At 34.0% G+C, this 20,527-nt stretch overlaps 4 protein-coding genes across 4 annotated transcripts; 3 read left to right on the forward strand and 1 right to left on the reverse strand.

Annotated features, from left to right (window-relative positions):
• Positions 1-1,375: 1,375 nt before the first annotated feature.
• On the reverse strand, positions 1,376-8,713 carry LOC134709258 (putative amine oxidase [copper-containing]). The gene is made up of 4 exons (XM_063569424.1): positions 8,652-8,713; positions 7,456-7,505; positions 3,334-5,279; positions 1,376-1,672 (listed from the first exon to the last, which is right to left on the reverse strand). Exons 1-4 carry the CDS (start codon positions 8,711-8,713, stop codon positions 1,376-1,378), a joined length of 2,355 nt encoding a protein of 784 aa, XP_063425494.1.
• A 393-nt stretch (positions 8,714-9,106) lies between these two features.
• On the forward strand, positions 9,107-9,934 carry LOC134710442 (uncharacterized). The gene has a single exon (XM_063570801.1). The coding sequence runs from the start codon at positions 9,107-9,109 to the stop codon at positions 9,932-9,934; it is 828 nt and encodes a 275-aa protein (XP_063426871.1).
• Positions 9,935-10,009: 75 nt separating this feature from the next.
• LOC134710443 (uncharacterized) lies at positions 10,010-12,337 on the forward strand. The gene is made up of 2 exons (XM_063570802.1): positions 10,010-10,808; positions 11,133-12,337. The coding sequence occupies exons 1-2, from the start codon at positions 10,010-10,012 to the stop codon at positions 12,335-12,337; spliced, it is 2,004 nt and encodes a 667-aa protein (XP_063426872.1).
• A 299-nt stretch (positions 12,338-12,636) lies between these two features.
• Positions 12,637-13,260, forward strand: LOC134710444 (uncharacterized). Its single transcript, XM_063570803.1, has one exon. The coding sequence runs from the start codon at positions 12,637-12,639 to the stop codon at positions 13,258-13,260; it is 624 nt and encodes a 207-aa protein (XP_063426873.1).
• Positions 13,261-20,527: the final 7,267 nt, after the last annotated feature.

Raw genomic sequence — 20,527 nt, forward strand, 5'->3', positions numbered from 1 at the left:
AAATCAAGGTAAAAAACAGAAAATAAATTCGTTCCATGAATTCGAAAAAGAGCGAGACCTTGCTAATCGACATTTAAACCGTCTCCCGACATGCAAACATGACGCACCATATGAATGTATAATCAATACAAAATTCACAATTGGAATAGCCACAGTTCTTATGTTGCACTGTTATACCACTGTTCCAGGTTAGGGGCAGGGTTGGGATTCCGCTAACATGTTTAACCCCACCACATCATTTATGTATGTGCCTGTCCAAGTCAGGAACCTGTAATTCAGTGGTTGTCGTTTGTTTATGTGTTACATATTTATTTTTCGTTAATTTTTTTTTATACAAATAAGGCCGTTAGTTTTCTCGTTTGAATTGTTTTACATTGTCATATCGGGGCCTTTTATGGCTGACTATGCGGTATGGGCTTTGCTCATTGTTGAAGGCCGTACGGTGACCTATAATTGTTAATGTCTGTCTCAGTTTGGTCAATTGTAGACATTTGTCTCAATGGCAATCATACCACATCTTCTTTTTTATATATACATTTGGTAAATTAGTAAATTACATATTATATGGTTATTCTTTTCCTACCAAAGGTCGGTGGTTTTCTCCGGGCAACCTACAATAAAAACAATTCGCCGCGAAATACCATAAAAGTGGCGCTTAAAAGAGGCATTAAAACATAAACAATCAATCAATCAATACAATCTAAACAGTAAACTACACAAAAACACCAACTCCGAGAAAATTCTAATCGGGAAATCCCTTACCAAATGGCAAAATCAAAAGCTCAAACACATCAAATGAATGGAAAACAACTGTCATATATCTGACTCGGAACAGTAACTTTTCTATGTAGAAAACTGTGGATATAATTGGTTTTCATAGCTAGCTCACTTGTATGACAGCTGCATGAAATTCCAGATCTAAGATCACAACCATATATCACGACTTAGGTGAGACACAGATACATCGTATAGATCAACCCATTTTTTTTGTCCATGCAATGTCAATTTCACTCGTTCTTTTCGACACTCTGTTATGAAGCATAACCCTGGCAATGAAATTACACGAGCATAACGAATTATTTGGGTTATGTAAAAGCTATACGACAAAGCAGATGTTATGTTACTATTAATTTTTCCCCCTTCTAAGTCATCACGTTTGTCAGACTCTAGTTTGAAGTTGTTCGTCTTTATAAACATATTTTTTTCGATTTTTGATGTACTGAGGACTCAAATTGCCAGTTTGATATATGTAAGGTTGACATTCAAAATCATAGAAAACTAATTAAAAACTTTAGTCGCCATTAAGTTAAGACTTGCTTGCATTAAAGAAAAACAATAAACAACATAAACTTGTTTTCATGTTTATATGTGATAATTAACACTCCACAGCCAGACACGGATTTTTCTTCAATATTTCATCATAATAAGTTTTCTTAGGAATACAGTTGACATCACTTTTGGTACCATATCGTTTGATTTCCACCTTAGTCTTTCCATTGGCATCGACTGCATCTATTCGCACTGCATTTCCCACCGACATGCCAGGACTCTCATCAAAGTAATTAAACGGTATTAAGAATGCACTATGTGATTGACCTGGTGTATGTGTGACTGGTAAATCCTCCTTCTGTACAACATGATGCATACCCATCGTTACCCATGCAACTAGATCCTGTAAAATAAACATTTTGGTGTTACAAGAACAGTTGAGAAAAATACTGACGAGTGAAAGATTTTAGATTAATTAATAGAAATTCAGGTGGTATGGGTGTCTTTCGCCATCTTGGATTGTAAAAAACAGAGAATCTAAGGTCCATATTTTCTATCAAGTTAGCAAAATTTGATGCAGGAATGCAATATTTAATGTGAATTTTCGTTTAAAAGAACCAATTTATAAGAATATAACTTAGAAATATTAAATTTTTAGAAGTGTAGGTTATTTTGGGTTGTTTTTTGAATACTTTCAAATTGGCATTTTAAGGGGAGGTAACTCTAAAACAGTGCATTTTCTGTTGGACTCTACATGAAATTTTCCTATTTTGTCTTTTAGCCGGAAAAAACGTACGGTGACCCTATCTTTACTTTTGATATTCTTAAAGCATTGTCTGGAAGCTATCTTTTTCTAATTTATTATACGATTCTATCATTTTGTTTAGTTTCTATTCACAAAATGGTGCTTTTTCCTGTATAATCCATACAAAATTTGTCATTTTGTCACAACCTGTAGCTTGAGAAAATGCGCGGTGACCTATCATTTTTATAACATTTTTGATCATGTATCAATAGATACTACATTTTGACAAAGTATGAACAAATTCTATCCTTTTTATTTTAGACTCCCATACCACCTTAAGGCGAAGATACCACGCTGATAATTCCAAATCAGAAGTCGAAGAGAAATTGACAACGCCTTAACAAAAGAAAAACAACGAAAACGACGAGAAAACTTCCCCAATAACACTAAATAAGTGATCACATAGGTTATATATAAGAAAACTATCAGTGATGTTTTACATCAACTTGAAACAGTGTCTTTGATACCTCTTAATTAGCGTACCAAGTATCTTTCACACATCTAACCTAGCGTACCTCTAAACTAGCGTACCAAGTATCTTTGATACCTATAAACTAGCGTACCAAGTATCTTTGATACCTCTAAACTAGCGTACCAAGTATCTTTGATACCTCTAAACTAGCGTATCAAGTATCTTTGATACCTCTAAACTAGCGTACCAAGTATCTTTGATATTACTAAACTAACGTACCAAGTATCTTTAACACCTCTTACCTAACGTACCAAGTATCTTTAACATCTCTGACCTAGCATACCAAGTATCTTTGATACCTCTAACCTAGCGTACCAAGTATATTTGACACCTCTAACCTAGCATACCAAGTATCTTTGATACCTCTAAACTAGCGAACCAAGTATCTTTGATACCTCTAAACTAGCGTACCAAGTATCTTCGACACCTCTAACATAGCGTATGAAGTATCTTTGACACCTAACCTAGCGTACCAAGTATTGTGACACCTTTAACCTAGCGTACCGAGTTTAAATGTCAAAAGATCTTTAAAATATATTTTACAGATTTTTCAACAGTTCTACGATAATGGTGACTAGTTTTTTTATATTCAGTCATCAAATCAATATTATTTTAGTTCTACTCTACACATTGTTGGTGAGAGATTAAACTACAAATTGTACATTTTTAACATGGTCTCAGACAGGAACGTTAAAAGTCAATTATTTGAAAGCGAAGAATGTATACAAATCGAAATAGTGAAGAGCTCAATGACAAAAAGGGACCACATTATTTTAAACTTATTTACCTTGTCTACAATATTTTCATTGTCATCAATAAATTCCTGAAAGAAAAATACAGGATTGTCTGAGTGGGTATATACTGAGCTGGAATGTGGCTCACTGTCCTTGTATTTTGTGACTGCAAGCTGGTACTGGGCCCAGCTCACGGCTGGGTTATTTCCGTCTTTTGATGGTCTTATAAACTTAGTCATCCCTTTATTTACCAATTTGTAACCAGGAGAGTTTCCAAATTTATCTTTTTTGTTATTGTTGACAAAAGTTAGTACTTTCGGATAATCGAAGTTGAATTTGTAAGCCGCCTGAAGTTCCGTCTGTTTTAATCTTTTTATGAATCTAGTCTGAACAATTGTAGAACCTGTATTTTTGTGACATACGTTTTCAACAACATCCGGTTCAATGTCGACAGTTTGAAATCTGTTGCTTGTACCTTTGATATCAAGGTCCATTTTGAAATTAAACAAATGTTGGTGTAATGGCGACATCAGATTTTTATCAACTTGAAAACTGTACGGGTTGTCATGGCTATACCATGAGCTTGTCACTATTCCAGTTGGTGTTATTTTAACTTCTATGGCGCCATTTTGATAAAATATAAAATCTATGATATAGTCATAAATGCCAATCGTAGGAATGGTTCTGACGATCAAAACTACATTTGCAACTCCTTCATAAAATCGATGGATATATCGAAAGTAACCGTTATGGCGACGGAGTGGCATTCCTGTATTGTGCTCAAATATACAGAATGCACGCTCATTTGTTAGAGGTTTATCTTGTGTGTCAACTTTAAAAGAAGAACTTATAAACGTGGCATCATTTGGACAATCAACACCAGGGTGTAAATATTTTGCCAACGCACCAATCTTAAACATAGAGTCTAAGAAATAAAGTACACGTTCCTGTGGCTTATCTCCGGAATAAAAATTGGCTAGTTCTTGGAGACTTATTTCATAAGCAATACGGTCACTTTTGTAGCGAATATCATTTAGCCGTGGTCCGTAGAATACCGACATCCCAATATCAAATTCCCAGTACGAATATGAAACATGTCTGTCGTCGATATTGTAACGTATACCGTCTGGGGATACTTGTGATGGGTCTTTTAGAGGTATTTTAAACGATGGTTCGCCTCTAGAATTGATAGACTTATCTTTATTTTCTGCGTTTGTTGGAAAGGGAATTTTATTGATATATTCCTTGTATGTATTGTAGTATGCAACTATTTCTTCCAGGCTATTAAACAATGATCCATCAAACCAAATCTTGATTATAGTATTATTACCGTTATTATCTACTTCTCGGAGTACTGCAAAATCTACGGGCCATAACAAATAATATTCCTTAAATTGATATAACCAACTAAACCACAAACGTTTCCTGACTCCTGATAACGGAGTTGTCAATTGGTTATTGAGATTAAAAACCAAACAGCGATCACCGCAGTTAACTAAACGACCACCATATAATTCATTGAGTATTTGTCCTGCAACTTTATCAATTTTTTCTAGCAATGGCGTGAGATTGAAATCAAAAACGTCAATAGGACGATCAATAAATGGAATATATTTTGGTAGGTAAGGAACATGCCGATAACCAGTCGGGTTTGGCAAAGGACTCACAATAATTTCTATTACATCTGGTTTGGAGATACCGCCTCGCAAAATCATAACACGGGCTTCACGTCTAGGCTGAACACAATGTGTATCTAAATGTTTCAATACGTCTCTTTTCGGTGGCAAAAATATTTCAGAACTGAAAATATAGTTTGAATTGATTGTTGTTTTATCTGCGGTTGTAAGGTTTAAATCTGAACGGTTATAAAGGTAATCAAGAAGTCCTGCAATTTCCTTTTTCGTTAAATCACGAAAAACAGATGGTTTACTACTTTCCCTCAAGTTCAAATTACCATACAATCTTGATTTCCGAGTACACACTAGAATGTTTTTCTTTGCTGTTAAAAGAGAAAAAACTATGATAAAGATCAAAAACATTTACAATTTCGGGTCAAATAGTAACAGAAATGTATTTCAAAATTTCTCCCAATATTAGGATTCAAACTGTTGAAGCTTTTTTGTTTAAATAAGAATATTTTCGATTTATATGAGTTATAGCCATGAAATATGTTTCTACTAAGACATTTTTTCTCACATGCATTTCAATTCCATTTGCATGGAGTTTCGTTCCACAAATAAACAATTTTTTGATATAAAAAACGATGATTGGTCATGGAGTCGAGGTCATAAAACAATTTTTTAATATATCAATAAGTTCAAATTGTTGTTTGAGTCCTAATCATTAGTGTTTAGGTGGATCAGATGTACCTCGCCAAAGGGCCAAGTGAGCTTTTCTCATCACTTGGCGTCCGTCGTCCGTCGTCCGTCTTTGTTTGTTAACTTTTACAAAAAATCTTCTCCTCTGAAACCACTGGGCCAAATTCAACCAAACTTGGCCACAATCATCATTGGGGTATCTAGTTAAAAAAGATGTGTTCGATGATTCGGCCCGCCTACTTAGATGTCCACCATGGCTAAAAATAGTACATAGGGGTAAAATGTAGATTTTGGCTTATATCTCAAAAACCAAAGCATTAAGAGCAAATCTGATATGGAGTAAAATTGTTCATCAGGTCAAGATCTATCTGCACTGAAATTTTCAGACATATCAGACAACTCGTTGTTGGGTTGCTTCCCCTGAATTGGTAATTTTAAGGAAATTTTACAGTTTTTGGTTGTTTTCTTGAAAATTATTATAGATAGAGATAAACTGTAAACATAAATAATGTTCAGCATAGTTATATCTACAAATAAGTCAGAATGACAAAAATCGTCAATTGACCTCTTATGGAGTTATTGCCCTTTAAAGTAAATTTTTAACAAATTTGAATCATTATTAGGGTATCTAGTTTAAAAAAAGTGTCGGATGACCCTGCCTGCCACACAACATGGCCGACATGGCTAAAACGAGAACATAGGGCTAAAATGCAGTTTTTGGCCTATATCTCTGAAACGAAAGCATTTAGAGCAAATTGGACAATGGAAAAAATGTTCATCAGGTGAAGATCTATCTGCCCTGAAATTTTCAGACGTATCAGTCTATCAAACAACCCGTTGTTGGGTTTCTGCCCATGAATTGGTAATTTTAAGGAAATTTTGCAGTCTTTGGTTATTACCTTGAATATTATTATAGATATAAATAAACTGTAAACAACAATAATGTTAAGGAAAGTAAGGTCTACAAAAAGGTGAACATGACCAAAAATGGTCAATTGACCCAATAAGGAGTGATTGCCGTTTAAAGTAAATTTTTGTAATCTTTTACAAAAGTCTTCTGAAACTAAATCAAAATTATAACGGTTGCATTTTTCACGTATCAATTGTACATAAAAATATCAAGTGAGCTACACAGGCTCCTTGGAGCCTCTAGTTATACTAACAAGCGTGTACACCTTACATTAAAATTAATCCAACAGATTAACGATGAAGATCGACTGAAACCTGTGCAAATTTTTTTTTTACGGTAACCATTATAAATTGGTTAACTTATAGGATATGTCTGCGTCTCAACATGTTTTCGCGGTCTCAGATCTTTAGAATGCACAATAGTCGGCTGGCCTGTGATTATACTGAGTGTGACCTTTTCCCGATTGTGACATTTTCATTTCATGCGGATTCGTATTGATGCATACACAGCAGGAGACACTTACTCCGTCGACACGACCTGTTTCGATCCTTATGAGTTCATGCGAATCCATCAATTTGCGTTTGTTACCTTGTTTTGTATCTTCTTAATCAAATTGATGAGATTTGAAGATCAATAAACTACTGCTATGAAAATTTCACGCGTCTGGCGCAAACTTAAAATTTTAATCCTGGTCTCTATGATGAGTTTATTTCCATCTTCTTGTTATTTTTAGTAAAAACTTGAACTAAATTATATTATAGTCTTAAATTCAGCTTAAGTTCTTACTATAGAAGTTGCATTATACCCTTCTACGTCTTATATTGATCTAAATTATTTTGTGCACACTTAATCTCATGACGATGCAAAAGACGAAACTATCACATGAAGTTCGCAAGTAGGTGCATAAAATTATTTGCTCTTCCAATGTAAAGTACATTTTTACTTGCCTGACTTGGACATCCATTTGTAAAATAGATGGTCACATTTCCTTCCATTTCTCTGAAAAAAATATTTGAATCATTGATTTTATATAAATGTTTTCATTTGTCATCCGAATGCATTATCCATTTACTTATTATTCGTTGTTTTCCCTTTTGTTCTATGATCAGTGTTATAATACAGCAGGAAAATGATTAAATCGTCATGCATTTTGTTGTTTATGTTTTCTGATATCCCACGAATAATGGTGATTTGTTTGAACATGTTCTTGATAGAATTAAAATGATACCTCGCAGTTCATGGATAATTTTCGATAATTGATTTTTACAAGCATTTTAGTTGGTATGTGAATTAACGAAAAACGTAAAAGAGCAAGATTCAAATAGAAATAAAGATACAAGAAGATATTGTTCGTGATTTGTCCGCATGGGGTAACACATCGTATGTTGAATTTTCAGGTTTGATAACGCTTTCTTACGTTTTTGGCCAAATTCTTTAAAAAAAATGCTGAGTTCATCCTTCCCATATCGTAAAAAGTCAAACTTTTTCCTTAGGATTAAACAACTTTTTTGTAAATATCCACAAAAAGAAGATTTAAAAGACGCCTAAGTTTTAGATCCAAGACGGACAAGGACTGTATCATCCGCAAGATTGATATAATTTAGATTTTCATTCTGCAACTAAGGGAACTAATTTAATTAAAGGTTCAAAGTCAGGTGGTGCACATCATATGAATGAAGTAACAAGGATTTTGCCACATATTTAGTTATGTCATAATTCATTAAAAGAAAATCAATGAAACTACTGATCAAGACACTTCTCATCCTTGCTACAATAATAAATTGATAACTTTTAAGAATACGTTTATTTTAATTATCAGCATGTTCACAAGGATAATATTTAAGTTGATAGGCTCTATAAACAACACCACTATACTAGAAAAGTTAAGATGTTCTCCCTTAATTGTCCGTACAATATATTTAAGCAAATCAAAGAATCTTGCAATAGTTTTCGTTCTTCATGAACGGTTGCGATTTATTAGAGCCTTGGTAATGAAATTTTATTTTCTTTGAGTTCCTTTCAATAACACATTCATTTGTGAGGTACCTCAGAGATCTCATCATGGCGTTCTTGCAGGAGTATCTAACATTGTAAATACTATCTATATTACAAGCACACAATCTATAATTAACTGACATAGTACGAATTTAAATTTTCGCTCAATATGCCATCAATCCACAATAGCAACAATATTATCTTTAACATTTTCAGCAACAAGAGGAAGATATACTAGCATTTGAAAACTATTTTCGCTATTTTTTCAAATCTCCGTACTTGTTAAGCGTTTGAAGTAACAACAGAATGTTTGATTTTGTGACAAAAACTTTTGATTTTTAGACCTTTAGTTTTTATATAAATTATATAAAATATGCATAACTAATGTGAATTTGACGTAGAATTCATGTTATTTATAGATTTGACAAGTATGCTTTGTCGGGAATTTAGCGCGAATATATACATGTTAACGTTGCTACTTGACTTATGTAATTATGACGTTACTGATATAGCAATGGCTAGGCGTTAGAATAAACACGATCTATACACAACGCATTTTATCTACTTTACACAACATTTATGGTGCCGTGACTGTCGGAAACAATGGAATCGAAGTTAAATACATTACGTAGAGGACACAGAGGGCAAGTTACAAAGTTATTCAAGAAATTCGATGAGATTGAAAAGAATTCGGACTTAGACAAAGATGATGTGAAACTTATTTCGGATGCAGTTGAACAGAAACAGAAGACTATCGTAGATTTGAATGAAAAGATACTGGATTTAACGTCGGAGGAGAATGTAGAAGAGGAAATTCAAGAGTCTGATGAGTATATGTTTAATTTAGAGTCCAAACTTCGGAAAATTAAAAAAATATATTCTTATTCTATTTCTCAAAATGTCACATCAACGTCTTTAGATCCAAATGCAAATAGTTTTCTACCATCTTACCTCACAAATTCATCGCTTACCAATGCCAATGTTATACGCAGCAATGAAACTGAAATTAATGTACAGCCAACCCATCCTGATGACTTCCGCTCCATGCAAAATACCCATCGTGACTTGCAGTCAACAAATAATTTGTACAATCAAGGCTTTTCTTCGGTGTCAAATAGCAGTCAAAACCACAGATTACCTAAACTAGATTTACCGCACTTTGATGGGGAAATTTTACAATGGCAAACCTTTTGGGATTCCTATGAATCAACTATTCATTTCAACAGTACTTTGACTGAGATACAGAAATTTAGTTACTTGAAGGCCCAACTCCATGGCCATGCCGCCCAAACTATTGAAGGTTTCGCATTGACAAATGCCAATTACACCACTGCCGTTAATTTGGTCAAAGATCGTTTTGGATCGCCTCACAAGATTATTCATGCCTACATGAAAGCTTTAATGGATCTTCCTTCACCGTCAAATGATTAAAACAGCCTAGGAAGGTACGGAGACCACCTAGAAACGTACGTAAGAGGTCTTGAATGTTTGGGTCAAACCCAAGAAATGTATGGCGCGCTATTAGTACCTATTATTATTAGTAAACTACCAGTAGAAACGAGAAAAAGTATTGCCCGTGAATATGATAGCGATCATATAACTCTAAACAACCTCAGAAAAGCCATCACAAAAGAAGCGAGAATTCTTGAAGCGGGACAATTTACCGACCGCGAAGGTTTACATACTACCGCAACATTTCTGACCGAAGCTCGTAATAAAACACAGCGAAATTTCAATACAAACAATCCACGTTTCAATGACAAAAAACGTCCATGCATCTACTGCACTGGTATACATTTTCCGGGAGATTGCACGATAATTTCTGACGTGAATGAAAGACTGAACATCGTAAAGCAAAAGAAAAAATGTTTCAACTGTCTAGGAAACCACGGTGTTTCCGAGTGTAAATCACTTAACCGATGTAAGAAATGCAACAAGGAACATCACACCAGTATTTGCGGGGAACAAGCTACAGATGGAAAAGAACAGGAGAGCAAGGAGAAATCAACCGTTGTAGGCTTGGTAAAAACAGAAGAACCAGACACCGCAGTAATGTATACTTCACAACACACTAGCGTTTTATTGAAAACAGCTATCGCACCAATAGCATACGGGAAACAGATCACAGAAGCTAGTATTTTATTTGACGAAGGTGCCCAACGGTCATTCATCACTCAGGGCATAGCAGACAAATTACAGATAAGACCAAGCGGAAGGGACACAATTGAACTGTCAGCTTTTGGAGACAAGGAGAAGAATATACGCCATTTGGATACAGTAACTGTTCAACTACAAACAGACAAAGGTGAGATTGTAAACATAAATGCATTGATTGTTCCAGATATTGCAGTCCCACTTCAAAACCAGACGAAATACTTTACACGCAATTTGCCATACTTGAAAAATTTAAAGCTCGCACATCCGGCAAATAACGCTGATAGCTTTGAAATTTCACTCTTGATAGGAGCCGATTACTATTGGGATATAGTTCAAGATCACGTGATAAGAGGGAATGGACCTACAGCCGTAGCATAAAAAATTGGTTACTTGTTATCTGGACCGGTAATAAGAAACGGAGAGAAATCCTTAACTTCATCAGTTCTTTTGAATGTTACTTCACATCATGCAGAGGAAAGCGACATCGAGAAATTCTGGAATCTAGAATCGTTAGGAATACGTTTACCACAACAGGACGACGAGGAGAGTTTTGTAAAGACTTATCAACAAGACTGTATCAAATTTGAAAACGAACGTTATTCTGCCAAGTTGCCATGGAAACTGGATCATCCGGACTTACCTTCCAACATCATGATCGTTAAAGCAAGGACAGAAAGCACAATTAGAAGACTAAGTCGTGAACCACATTTACTACGAAAATATTCAGAAATTATTGAAGACCAAATGAAGAGAGGGTTCATAGAGAAGGTAAACGACGAGAACGACGATGGTAAAAGCACTCACTATATACCACATCATGCCGTAAAAAAAGATTCGACAACAACACCAATTCGTATAGTGTACGACTGTAGCTGTAAAAAGTCTCCAGATCACGCAAGTTTGAATGACTGCCTAATGTCAACCCCGCCAGATTTGAACGACTTGACAAAAATATTAATGGGATTTAGAACCAAGAAGTACGCAATAAGCACGGACATTGAAAAGGCTTTCCTACATATTGGATTAGATGAGAAAGATCGAGATTTTACACGCTTTTTTTGGTTGAGCGACACAGATAATTCCAGCAGTACTCTTACAACATATCGATTTAAATCTATTTTGTTTGGTGCAACAAGTTCACCGTTCATCCTAAATGCAACACTGCTTAAACACTTGGATGCATGCAACACAAATATCTCAGCGATGATGAAGAATGACCTTTACGTGGATAACATTTTGTCCAGTTTGGAAAATGAAGATGACGCCGAAAAGTATTTTGTACAAGCCAGATCATTGATGTCGGAGGCTGGGTTCAACCTTCGTTCATGGAGTTCAAATTGCTCAAAACTTACAGATTTAGCCAAAAAACATAACGTATGTGAAAAAGAAACTTTTGTCAAAATACTTGGACTGAAAAGGGACACAGTTAAAGATACGATAACTTTTCAAAAAGTCGACTTATTTGATATTGAACTACCTAATATTACGAAACGTGAGATTCTTAAACAATCTTCACGTATTTACGATCCCCTAGGATTACTTAGCCCTGTATCCGTACGAGCAAAAATCTTAATGCAGACATTGTGGAAACAGAAGTATGGATGGGATGAGCCACTACCATTAGAAATACAGACAACATGGGAAAATTTAGCCAAAGATTTGGAGAAAACGACTTAGTAAGATCTGCCTAATGTTTTCTTCAAACAAGTTTTTGTTATTCCTATAAAGCGTTCCCACCATCCACCATACCAGGGCGCTCTTTTTGGTATGAATCTCCAAGTTGTTCCATATGCAGTTGTACTAGCGTCTACAAAAACGTGAAGTTGGGTTTTCTGATCTGGTAAATTGGGAAAATACGGTCTTTTAAATTCTGTGTATTACCGAAAAGAGCGCCCTGGTATGGTGGATGGTGGGAACGCTTTATAGGAATAACAAAAACTTGTTTGAAGAAAACATTAGGCAGATCTTACGTTACCATGGATACACTTCAAACAATTCTTACAGAAATAGAAGCGATCATTAATGATAGACCATTGACCTACGTATCACCGGATATTGAGGACGAGGAGCCGTTAACTCCGTCACACTTGCTGTACGGAAGAAGAATAACTTTAACGCCGTATCCACAACCGAATATTGAATACATTGCCGTGAATAGTGGAAAACAAGAACTGCATAAACATTTGAATAAACAGTCGAGTTTAATGGAGCATTTTTGGAACCGGTGGAAATCCGAGTACATAACGACCCTGAGAGAGTTTCATCGCCAAACAGGAAACAATTTACAAACTATTCAAGTTGGAGATGTAGTGCAAGTCCAAGATGATAAATTACCGAAAAACCGATGGAACATTGCCGTTGTTGATGAATTGATTACCGGAAACGATGGTTTTACACGAGCAGCTATAATACGAACTAGTGCAGGACGTACTTCGCGTCCTATAGTAAAACTGTACCCGCTCGAAATCCGAACAAACATTAACAATTTAGATGACAAGAATGATGATACTTCAACAGAGGGATTGACAAGAGTTCTACCAAAACGAGAGGCATCTGTCCGAGCTCGAGAGAACATCAAGAAATGGACTACCCAAAAGTGATAGACTTCGTTAAAAGTGAAAAATTAATAAGTGAATTATTTGAATTTGTTTTAGAAAGACATTTTAATTATTTAATTTTCAGAAATATCTATTCGATTGACATTTAAAGTAATTAATAATTTCATATTTTAACTTTTGCCGGCCCCGAGAATGTCGGGAATTTAGCGCGAATATATACATGTTAACGTTGCTACTTGACTTATGTAATTATGACGTTACTGATATAGCAATGGCTAGGCGTTAGAATAAACACGATCTATACACAACGCATTTTATCTACTTTACACAACATGCTTGGTTAAAAAAATTGTACATGTACATGTATTCACAAATGTCAACGACTGGGGAGTGGAACAAGAGTACAGATAATTAACATATTACATCTAAATATCAATAGGCAATTTTTTAATATATCATAAAAATATAAAAAAAATATGCAACATATGTTTAAAATTTATGGCCAAATACTTATTTTTTTTAAAAGGAAATTTAAGAAATGTAGTGCAAATTTGATTGTGAGACGTTCGTATGTATTCCTGCAATCACGAGATATGAAAAGTATATTAAAAGTATAGTTAAGCGTCCCTATGTATATATCCATTATTAGGATTCGCCTGCAAAGAAGACATACAGTCAGGAAACATTTGTGATTTGAAAATAACATAATAAAATTAAATAATAAGACTTAAATTCGATTATCGCAGGAGAATAAATTGGAATGGTACAATAGGTTTTAGATAAACCTTATCCGTGACATATCATTATGTGACGTATTGCAGTCTTTTCCTCATAATTTAAAACTCAGGGGCTGTTCAAGTTGTAGATCATGTATGATCATAATGTAACATTGAACCAGATATGTTATTGCACCACGTGGCAAGCACATGCGTTTGAAAGTGCTGTTTCATTTTTTGGCACTTTATTTGCCTTAAAGTTGAATTGAAATTGTTTAATTAAGTTAATGGAAATATTCTTAAAGGGGCATTAGGTATGAGATATGAAAAATATTACAATATGATTTCGTTTGTAGTAATCAATAAGAGAAGTGAAATGATGAAATAAACACTCGCTTTTAGCAGCCAATTTGGTTATTTTTTTACAAAATAACAAAGAAACAACTGATGAATTATTCACTTGCAAGTGAATGGTTCGACCTCATTTAATCCGTATTCATGTGACCTTCAATTTGATCCACTAGCTACAGATTGGTAGTGCATGGATTAGTCGTGTTGTGTTCAACCATTTAAAAGAAAAGAATATCAACATAGAAAGTGGAAAAAGGTAAATAATTTCGTTGCCTGATTCAATCCTCAAAAAATCATTCGGATACGGGTAAACACTTTTTTAATCCATATTATGAAATCAAACAGCCCAAGAAAAATCCAATTGCACGAAGTCGTTATTTATTAATTTTTATGTTTATGTTTATATCGGAAAATGAGAACATCGGCAGTCTTCTGAGGTCATCTTAACGGTTAATTAGATGGCGTCTAAACTACTGAAAAAATATACGAAACGAAGATACATTTTTTCAAGTTCATGCATTGTTAATTTGTTTTTCACAGACTTATTGTGATTTAGATATTCCTTACAGTATATTATAAATCAAATATGAGAATTAAAGCCAAATCGGTGAACATGAATTTGACAGCTCATGCTCCTTTAAGTAATGCCAGCATATGTTTTTACATTATTTTCTCTTTCCTTTATTGGTTATGGTCTTGATTATGCGTTAATGATAGGTATTCATTTTTAAATGTCTATGTTTAGCGTTTATAGAGGGTGCAGTTTGTTGGTTTTTGACATTGGACCGAACAATAAGACAAGTGTTTATAGCAGAGAAAGTGTTTTTTTCCATGAAGACTTTCAAAAAAAGATTGTTGTACTGATTTTTACAGTAGTTCTGTATATTTATAACATATAACTGGAACACTTCCTAAAAATACTGTTAGTCATGCTAATGATTTATATTTGTAGCCTTTTACCGGCAATAGCTGTAATATTTGTAGTAAATAATAGCATTTTTTTAATAAATTTATTTTGTCGGTTACTCTTTATACATGTTTCATATTTGAGTATGTTGTGTACAAGTTTCAATTTTGTTCATGAAAAAAAACCTACTCTCTGCTTGTATCAACGATTAATTTGACTTACTGATCGGTCCAAGGTCAAAACAACAAACTACATGATTAAGATAAACAAAATCAAATTCTTAGCTAATGATCCTTTAAGAATATTTCCATCAACTTAATTAAACAACTTCAATTCAACTTTAAGACAAAGAAAGTGAAACAAATTGAGGGAGCACTTTCAAACACATGTGCTTAACACCCAGTGCGATCAAATATCTGGTTCAATAATAGATTATGATCATACATTATCTACAACTTGTACAGCTCCTGTGTCTGAAATTATTAGAAAAAGACTGCAATACGTTACATAATGATATGTCACGAATAAGGTACATCTAAAACCTAGTACATCATTCAAATTGGGACTCCTCGAATCGAATTTAAGTCTTATTGCTTAATATTATTATCATGTTATTTTCAAACTTCAAATGTTTCCCGACTGTATGTGTTGTTTGTGGACGAACGCAAATGACGGATCCATACATTGGGAAGGTAAACATTTCTTTAAATATATACTGTCCATATCTTGTAATTGCAGAAGTGCATACGAACAAATTCAGATTCAAATTTACACTACATTTCTTAAATGTCCTTTAAAAAAATTTAAATACATGTATTTGGTCATTGATTTTAAACATATGTTGCATACTAATATTCTTGATATTTTTATGAATTTGTATTAAAACATTGCCTATGGATTTTAAGATATAATATTTTAATTATTTTCCAGTTGTTGCCATTTGTGAATACATGTAAATTTTATGAACCAAGCAAACTTGTCAAATCTATAAATAACATGAATTCTGCGTAAAATTTACACGCCACAAAACCAGGTTCAACCCACCATTTCTACTTAAAATGCTTGTACTTAGACAAGAAAATGGCTATTGTTATCTTATAGTTCGTTTCTGTTTGTGTTGCATTTAAGTGTTTCTGTTGTGTCTTTGTTCTCCTCTTATATTTGATGTGTTTCCCTCAGTTTTAGTTTGTAACCCGTATTTGTTTTTTTCTCAATCAATTTATAAATTTCGAACAGCGGTATACTACTGTTGCCTTTATTCACATAAGTTATGTATTTTTCATATATATATAAAAATTATAGGTCTAAAAATTAAAATTATTTGTCATAGAAATCAAATATTCTATTGTTTCTTCAAACACGTAACCAGTACAGAAAAAAATAGCGAAAATAGTTTTCAAATGCTGATATATCTTTCTCTTGTTGCTGAAAGGTTAAAGATAATCTTGTTGGTATTGTGGATTGATGGCACATTGAGCGACATTTTAAATTCGTACTATGGAAGTTTGTTATAGATTGTGTGTTTGCAAAACAGATGATATTTACAATGTAAGATGGTCCTGCAAGAACACCACTGTTAGATAACGGAGCTAACTGACATCAATTAATGTGATAATGAAAGGAACTCACGGAAAATAACATTTAATTACCAAGGCATTAAAAGATCGCAACCGTTAAACTATCGTGGTCAATATAATGGAATATTATACGACTGTCATACAAGTGAGAGGTTAAACTAGCTATAAAACCAGGTTTAATCGACCATTTTCTTCATAAGAAAATGCCTGTACCAAGTCAGGAATATGACAGTTGTTCTCAATTTGATTGATGCGTTTGAGCTTTTGAATTTGCCATTAGATAAGGAACTTTCCGTTTTAATTTTTCAAAGGTCAGTATTTTTGTGATGTTACTTCTTGCAAGATTCTTCGATTTACTTCGAACCTTAACTTAACTTCTATATTGGAGTTGTTTATAGAGCCCATTAATTTAAATATTATCCGTGTAAACCTGCTGATCATTGAAATAAGCGTATTCTTAAAAGTTTTCAATTTATTATTGTAGCAAGGATGCGAAGTGTCTTGATCAGTAGTTTCATTGATTTTCTTTTAATGAATTATGACATAACTAAATATATAGTATCATGTAGTTACACATATGGCAAAATCCTTGGTACTTCATTCGTATGATTTGCAACGCATGACTTTGATCCTTTTGATTGAATTGCTTCCCTTAGTTGTAGATTGAAAATATTAATTATATCAATCTTGCGGAAAATCCAGTCCTTGTCCGTCTGGAATCTAAATTTTAGGTATCTTTGGAAACTTTCTTTTGCGGATATTTATAAAAATGTGTAATTCTAAGGAAAAATGCTTAAACTTTGACTTTGTACGAAATGGGAAGGAAGAAATAACCATGTTTTTTCTTAAAGAATTTGGCCGACAACTGGAGAAAGCAGGTAATATGTAAGTTATTAAACCTGAAAATTCAATCTACAATGTGTTATCCTATTAGGCGAACGCTTAAAACAGGATTCTGATATTTTTAATGCACCTACCTAACACACGGCTATATGATATATCATTTGAAAGGTCTTTTATCGTACATTCAGAATTGCCTGGTCGTCAAATTGGGAAATGGTCACATTTTTCTAAAAACGGCAAAAAAGGGAGGAAAATATAAGTCATAGTTTGACGATATTGTTCGAGAAATGCATTTTAAAAACAATTCATCTGTAATATAATATTAAATATAGTATTTAATAAACTGTAGTACATCTTATTTTTGTTTCTGAAATAAAAAAAATTTAAAATGAAAATCGCAAATTTACCATGTTTACAACACAGATTAAAATCTATGTTGGTTGTTATTTTTGTCTCATGTTAGTTCGACAGTTATAAATATATTGTGATTTAATTGTCTTAAGCTTGCCAATCACGTCAAGATCAAAGATCACTTTTTTATTATTATTTTTTTTCATTTTCATTTTTATTTTTAACTACCACTATCATCGAATACAGAATTAAAGTACACAACCTTTTTTTCAGCTGGTAGAGTTGTTACAAAAACACAAAATTAATAATAATATACATATTTACATTGAATAACAGTGAGGCAAATTAAACCTTATGTTGCCCCTTTGCTCAAATGCTCTCTCGCTATTAGTCAATGGTTTCGTTTTTATCTTCAATATCGTCATTCAAATGATCTTCGAAGTCGAAGTCCCCTTTATAATTTATATTTTGGCAGGTATCACTACCTTGACATGAACAAAGCTGACTGTAAGACATCTGCTGCTCTCGGCAAATACATATATATATATATATTTCCCCTTACAAGAACATATTAAATCTTGCAGGAAATCGGACGTCATCATGCCTAAAAAGTAGACTGGATCCTAGCGATTTAAACTCTTTTTCCATCTGTACTCATAAGGAGACAAATGATTTGGGTGATGAGATGTGAGGACATCCAAATTTTCGTTTGAAGACATGACCGCAAAACATGTTCTTTGAATTCAGGTTCGCTTGGTGGTAATCGTAACAAACATATTGCAAGTTTAACACGTAACTTGGTAAAGTCAACATGTGACGAAGCGAATTTGTCTTTTGGGTCATACAAGCTTGAAATAAGCTCTTTCAGCTGACAATGATGTGGACAAATCAATCGTGTCAAAGTTTTGGAGATTTGTAATCTTACTCAGAGATTGTCTTATCAACTTGAATACAGTCTTTTTGCCGAGATCGATAATATGCTCATTAGAGATTTATCGCCCTTTTTCTGAATAGGAAAATGCACCGGCAAGAACTTATCATTTGTTTTCCTCATGTAATGCTGCTCAGATAATCACCAAGGAAAGTAATCAGAGCTTGATGGTTTTGATTTTGTTGCTTGATATATTTTTTCCACTGTAGAACAGTTCGGCCTACAGCAATATGATAAACTTGTTGCGTACTTGTTGTTTCCGAGCGTCTATGTCGCGCTGCTGTTTTTATGGAATGTTCAGTGTCATAACAATCGAAGACATCAACAACCTTGTCTGTGAATCGGAAGTATGATTGTACCTGCAAAATGTAAGATTTGTCCAAGTCTCCAAATGTGGACATCCTTTTAACATTAAATGACTGAACTAAGCTCATGCCATTTCTTATTATTGCGATAGCACTGTGGTCGAATGGAGGAATGTTAGGGACTGATGCTTCTAAATTTTCAAATTCATGGCCAAGATCAGACTTCGTTGTCTTCCTCATAGTTCCATTTTCATGCAATGATGCAGTGGGAAAGGGACAAATTGGATAGGACAAAACAGTTTCCACAGATACGTCATCTCTACATTTAGTAATAGATAGTGCACGTCTTAACACACGATCGGGATTCAAATGAGCTTGTACAACTTGCCCAGATTTTCATTTAAGTTATACTTTGGGGTTCATATATTCAAGGCCCTGATCTTTGGATGGAATGGTAAAAACTACCTGCCTTGTCTGTTGATAGAGATGACTCAACAAATATCTTCATTTTAGTTCTTGCAGTTCCAACTGGATTTGCCAGTGAATCTTCAATGTCGTGACTTGCATGGAGACCAGTTGAAATGTTAATAAGCTGACGGGGGTGATTATCAACGTCAAATGGATTGGTCATATTTTCTGTTATATAAACAATTAGATCTTGAACATGTTTTCATTCCTTTTCATTGCAACTGGTTTTGCTTCATCGTGACATTGGTCATCATCCTGGACAAGACATGCACGTGCTCTCATTGCCGATATTATCTGACTAATCACACGCCTTAAAAGATTTCATCTTATCAATGGAGCCTTCTTCCTTGTTAAACCAACAATGCCTCTAATGTATCAACCTCACTCAAAAACAAACCAAATCACATCATCTTGTCTTACTTACAGCATTCATTAAGGTTGTAACACCTCTGTCAGTGGTCATACTGAGAGTCTCATTAGTACTATTTTGAAATATTATACAGCGTTGCCAATTTATGGACATGCGACAACGCTTCATTGGAGGTGGTGCACATTTCACAGGACTTGGACATTCATCCATATGATAAACAGTAATTATGATAATATTTAAGAATATACTATTCTTCAAAATGCAGTCTGCTGCTTACATATCACATGCCAATATCGTTAGTTGTGCTTAAAATAGTCTTTCGGTAACACATATACGAATATTTATTTAGTAATATGTTAAAACACGACTTGTGTTTTGGCAACTCAAATGTTACCTGTGCATATTAGATACTCAATTTATATAAATTTTGAGCGTCTGGGATAAACACGATAGAGACCCGGAAGACCGCTTTATAATGCACATTTTAGAG

The sequence above is a fragment of the Mytilus trossulus genome, chromosome 3, assembly GCF_036588685.1.
Source record: "Mytilus trossulus isolate FHL-02 chromosome 3, PNRI_Mtr1.1.1.hap1, whole genome shotgun sequence".
NCBI lineage: Eukaryota > Metazoa > Mollusca > Bivalvia > Mytilida > Mytilidae > Mytilus > Mytilus trossulus.

Excerpts from the sequence above, each read along its gene's own strand:
- LOC134709258 (XM_063569424.1), bottom strand. The coding sequence starts at position 8,713 with ATGTTAAAGATAATATTGTTGCTATTGTGGATTGATGGCATATTGAGC. Across the intron at positions 5,280-7,455 it reads CAAATGGATGTCCAAGTCAG|CAAAGAAAAACATTCTAGTG; the intron begins GCAAGTAAAAAT and ends CTCTTTTAACAG. Across the intron at positions 1,673-3,333 it reads ATGAAAATATTGTAGACAAG|GATCTAGTTGCATGGGTAAC; the intron begins GTAAATAAGTTT and ends TTTATTTTACAG.
- LOC134710442 (XM_063570801.1), top strand. The coding sequence starts at position 9,107 with ATGGAATCGAAGTTAAATACATTACGTAGAGGACACAGAGGGCAAGTT.
- LOC134710443 (XM_063570802.1), top strand. The coding sequence starts at position 10,010 with ATGTATGGCGCGCTATTAGTACCTATTATTATTAGTAAACTACCAGTA. Across the intron at positions 10,809-11,132 it reads TCAACTACAAACAGACAAAG|AGGAAAGCGACATCGAGAAA; the intron begins GTGAGATTGTAA and ends CACATCATGCAG.
- LOC134710444 (XM_063570803.1), top strand. The coding sequence starts at position 12,637 with ATGGATACACTTCAAACAATTCTTACAGAAATAGAAGCGATCATTAAT.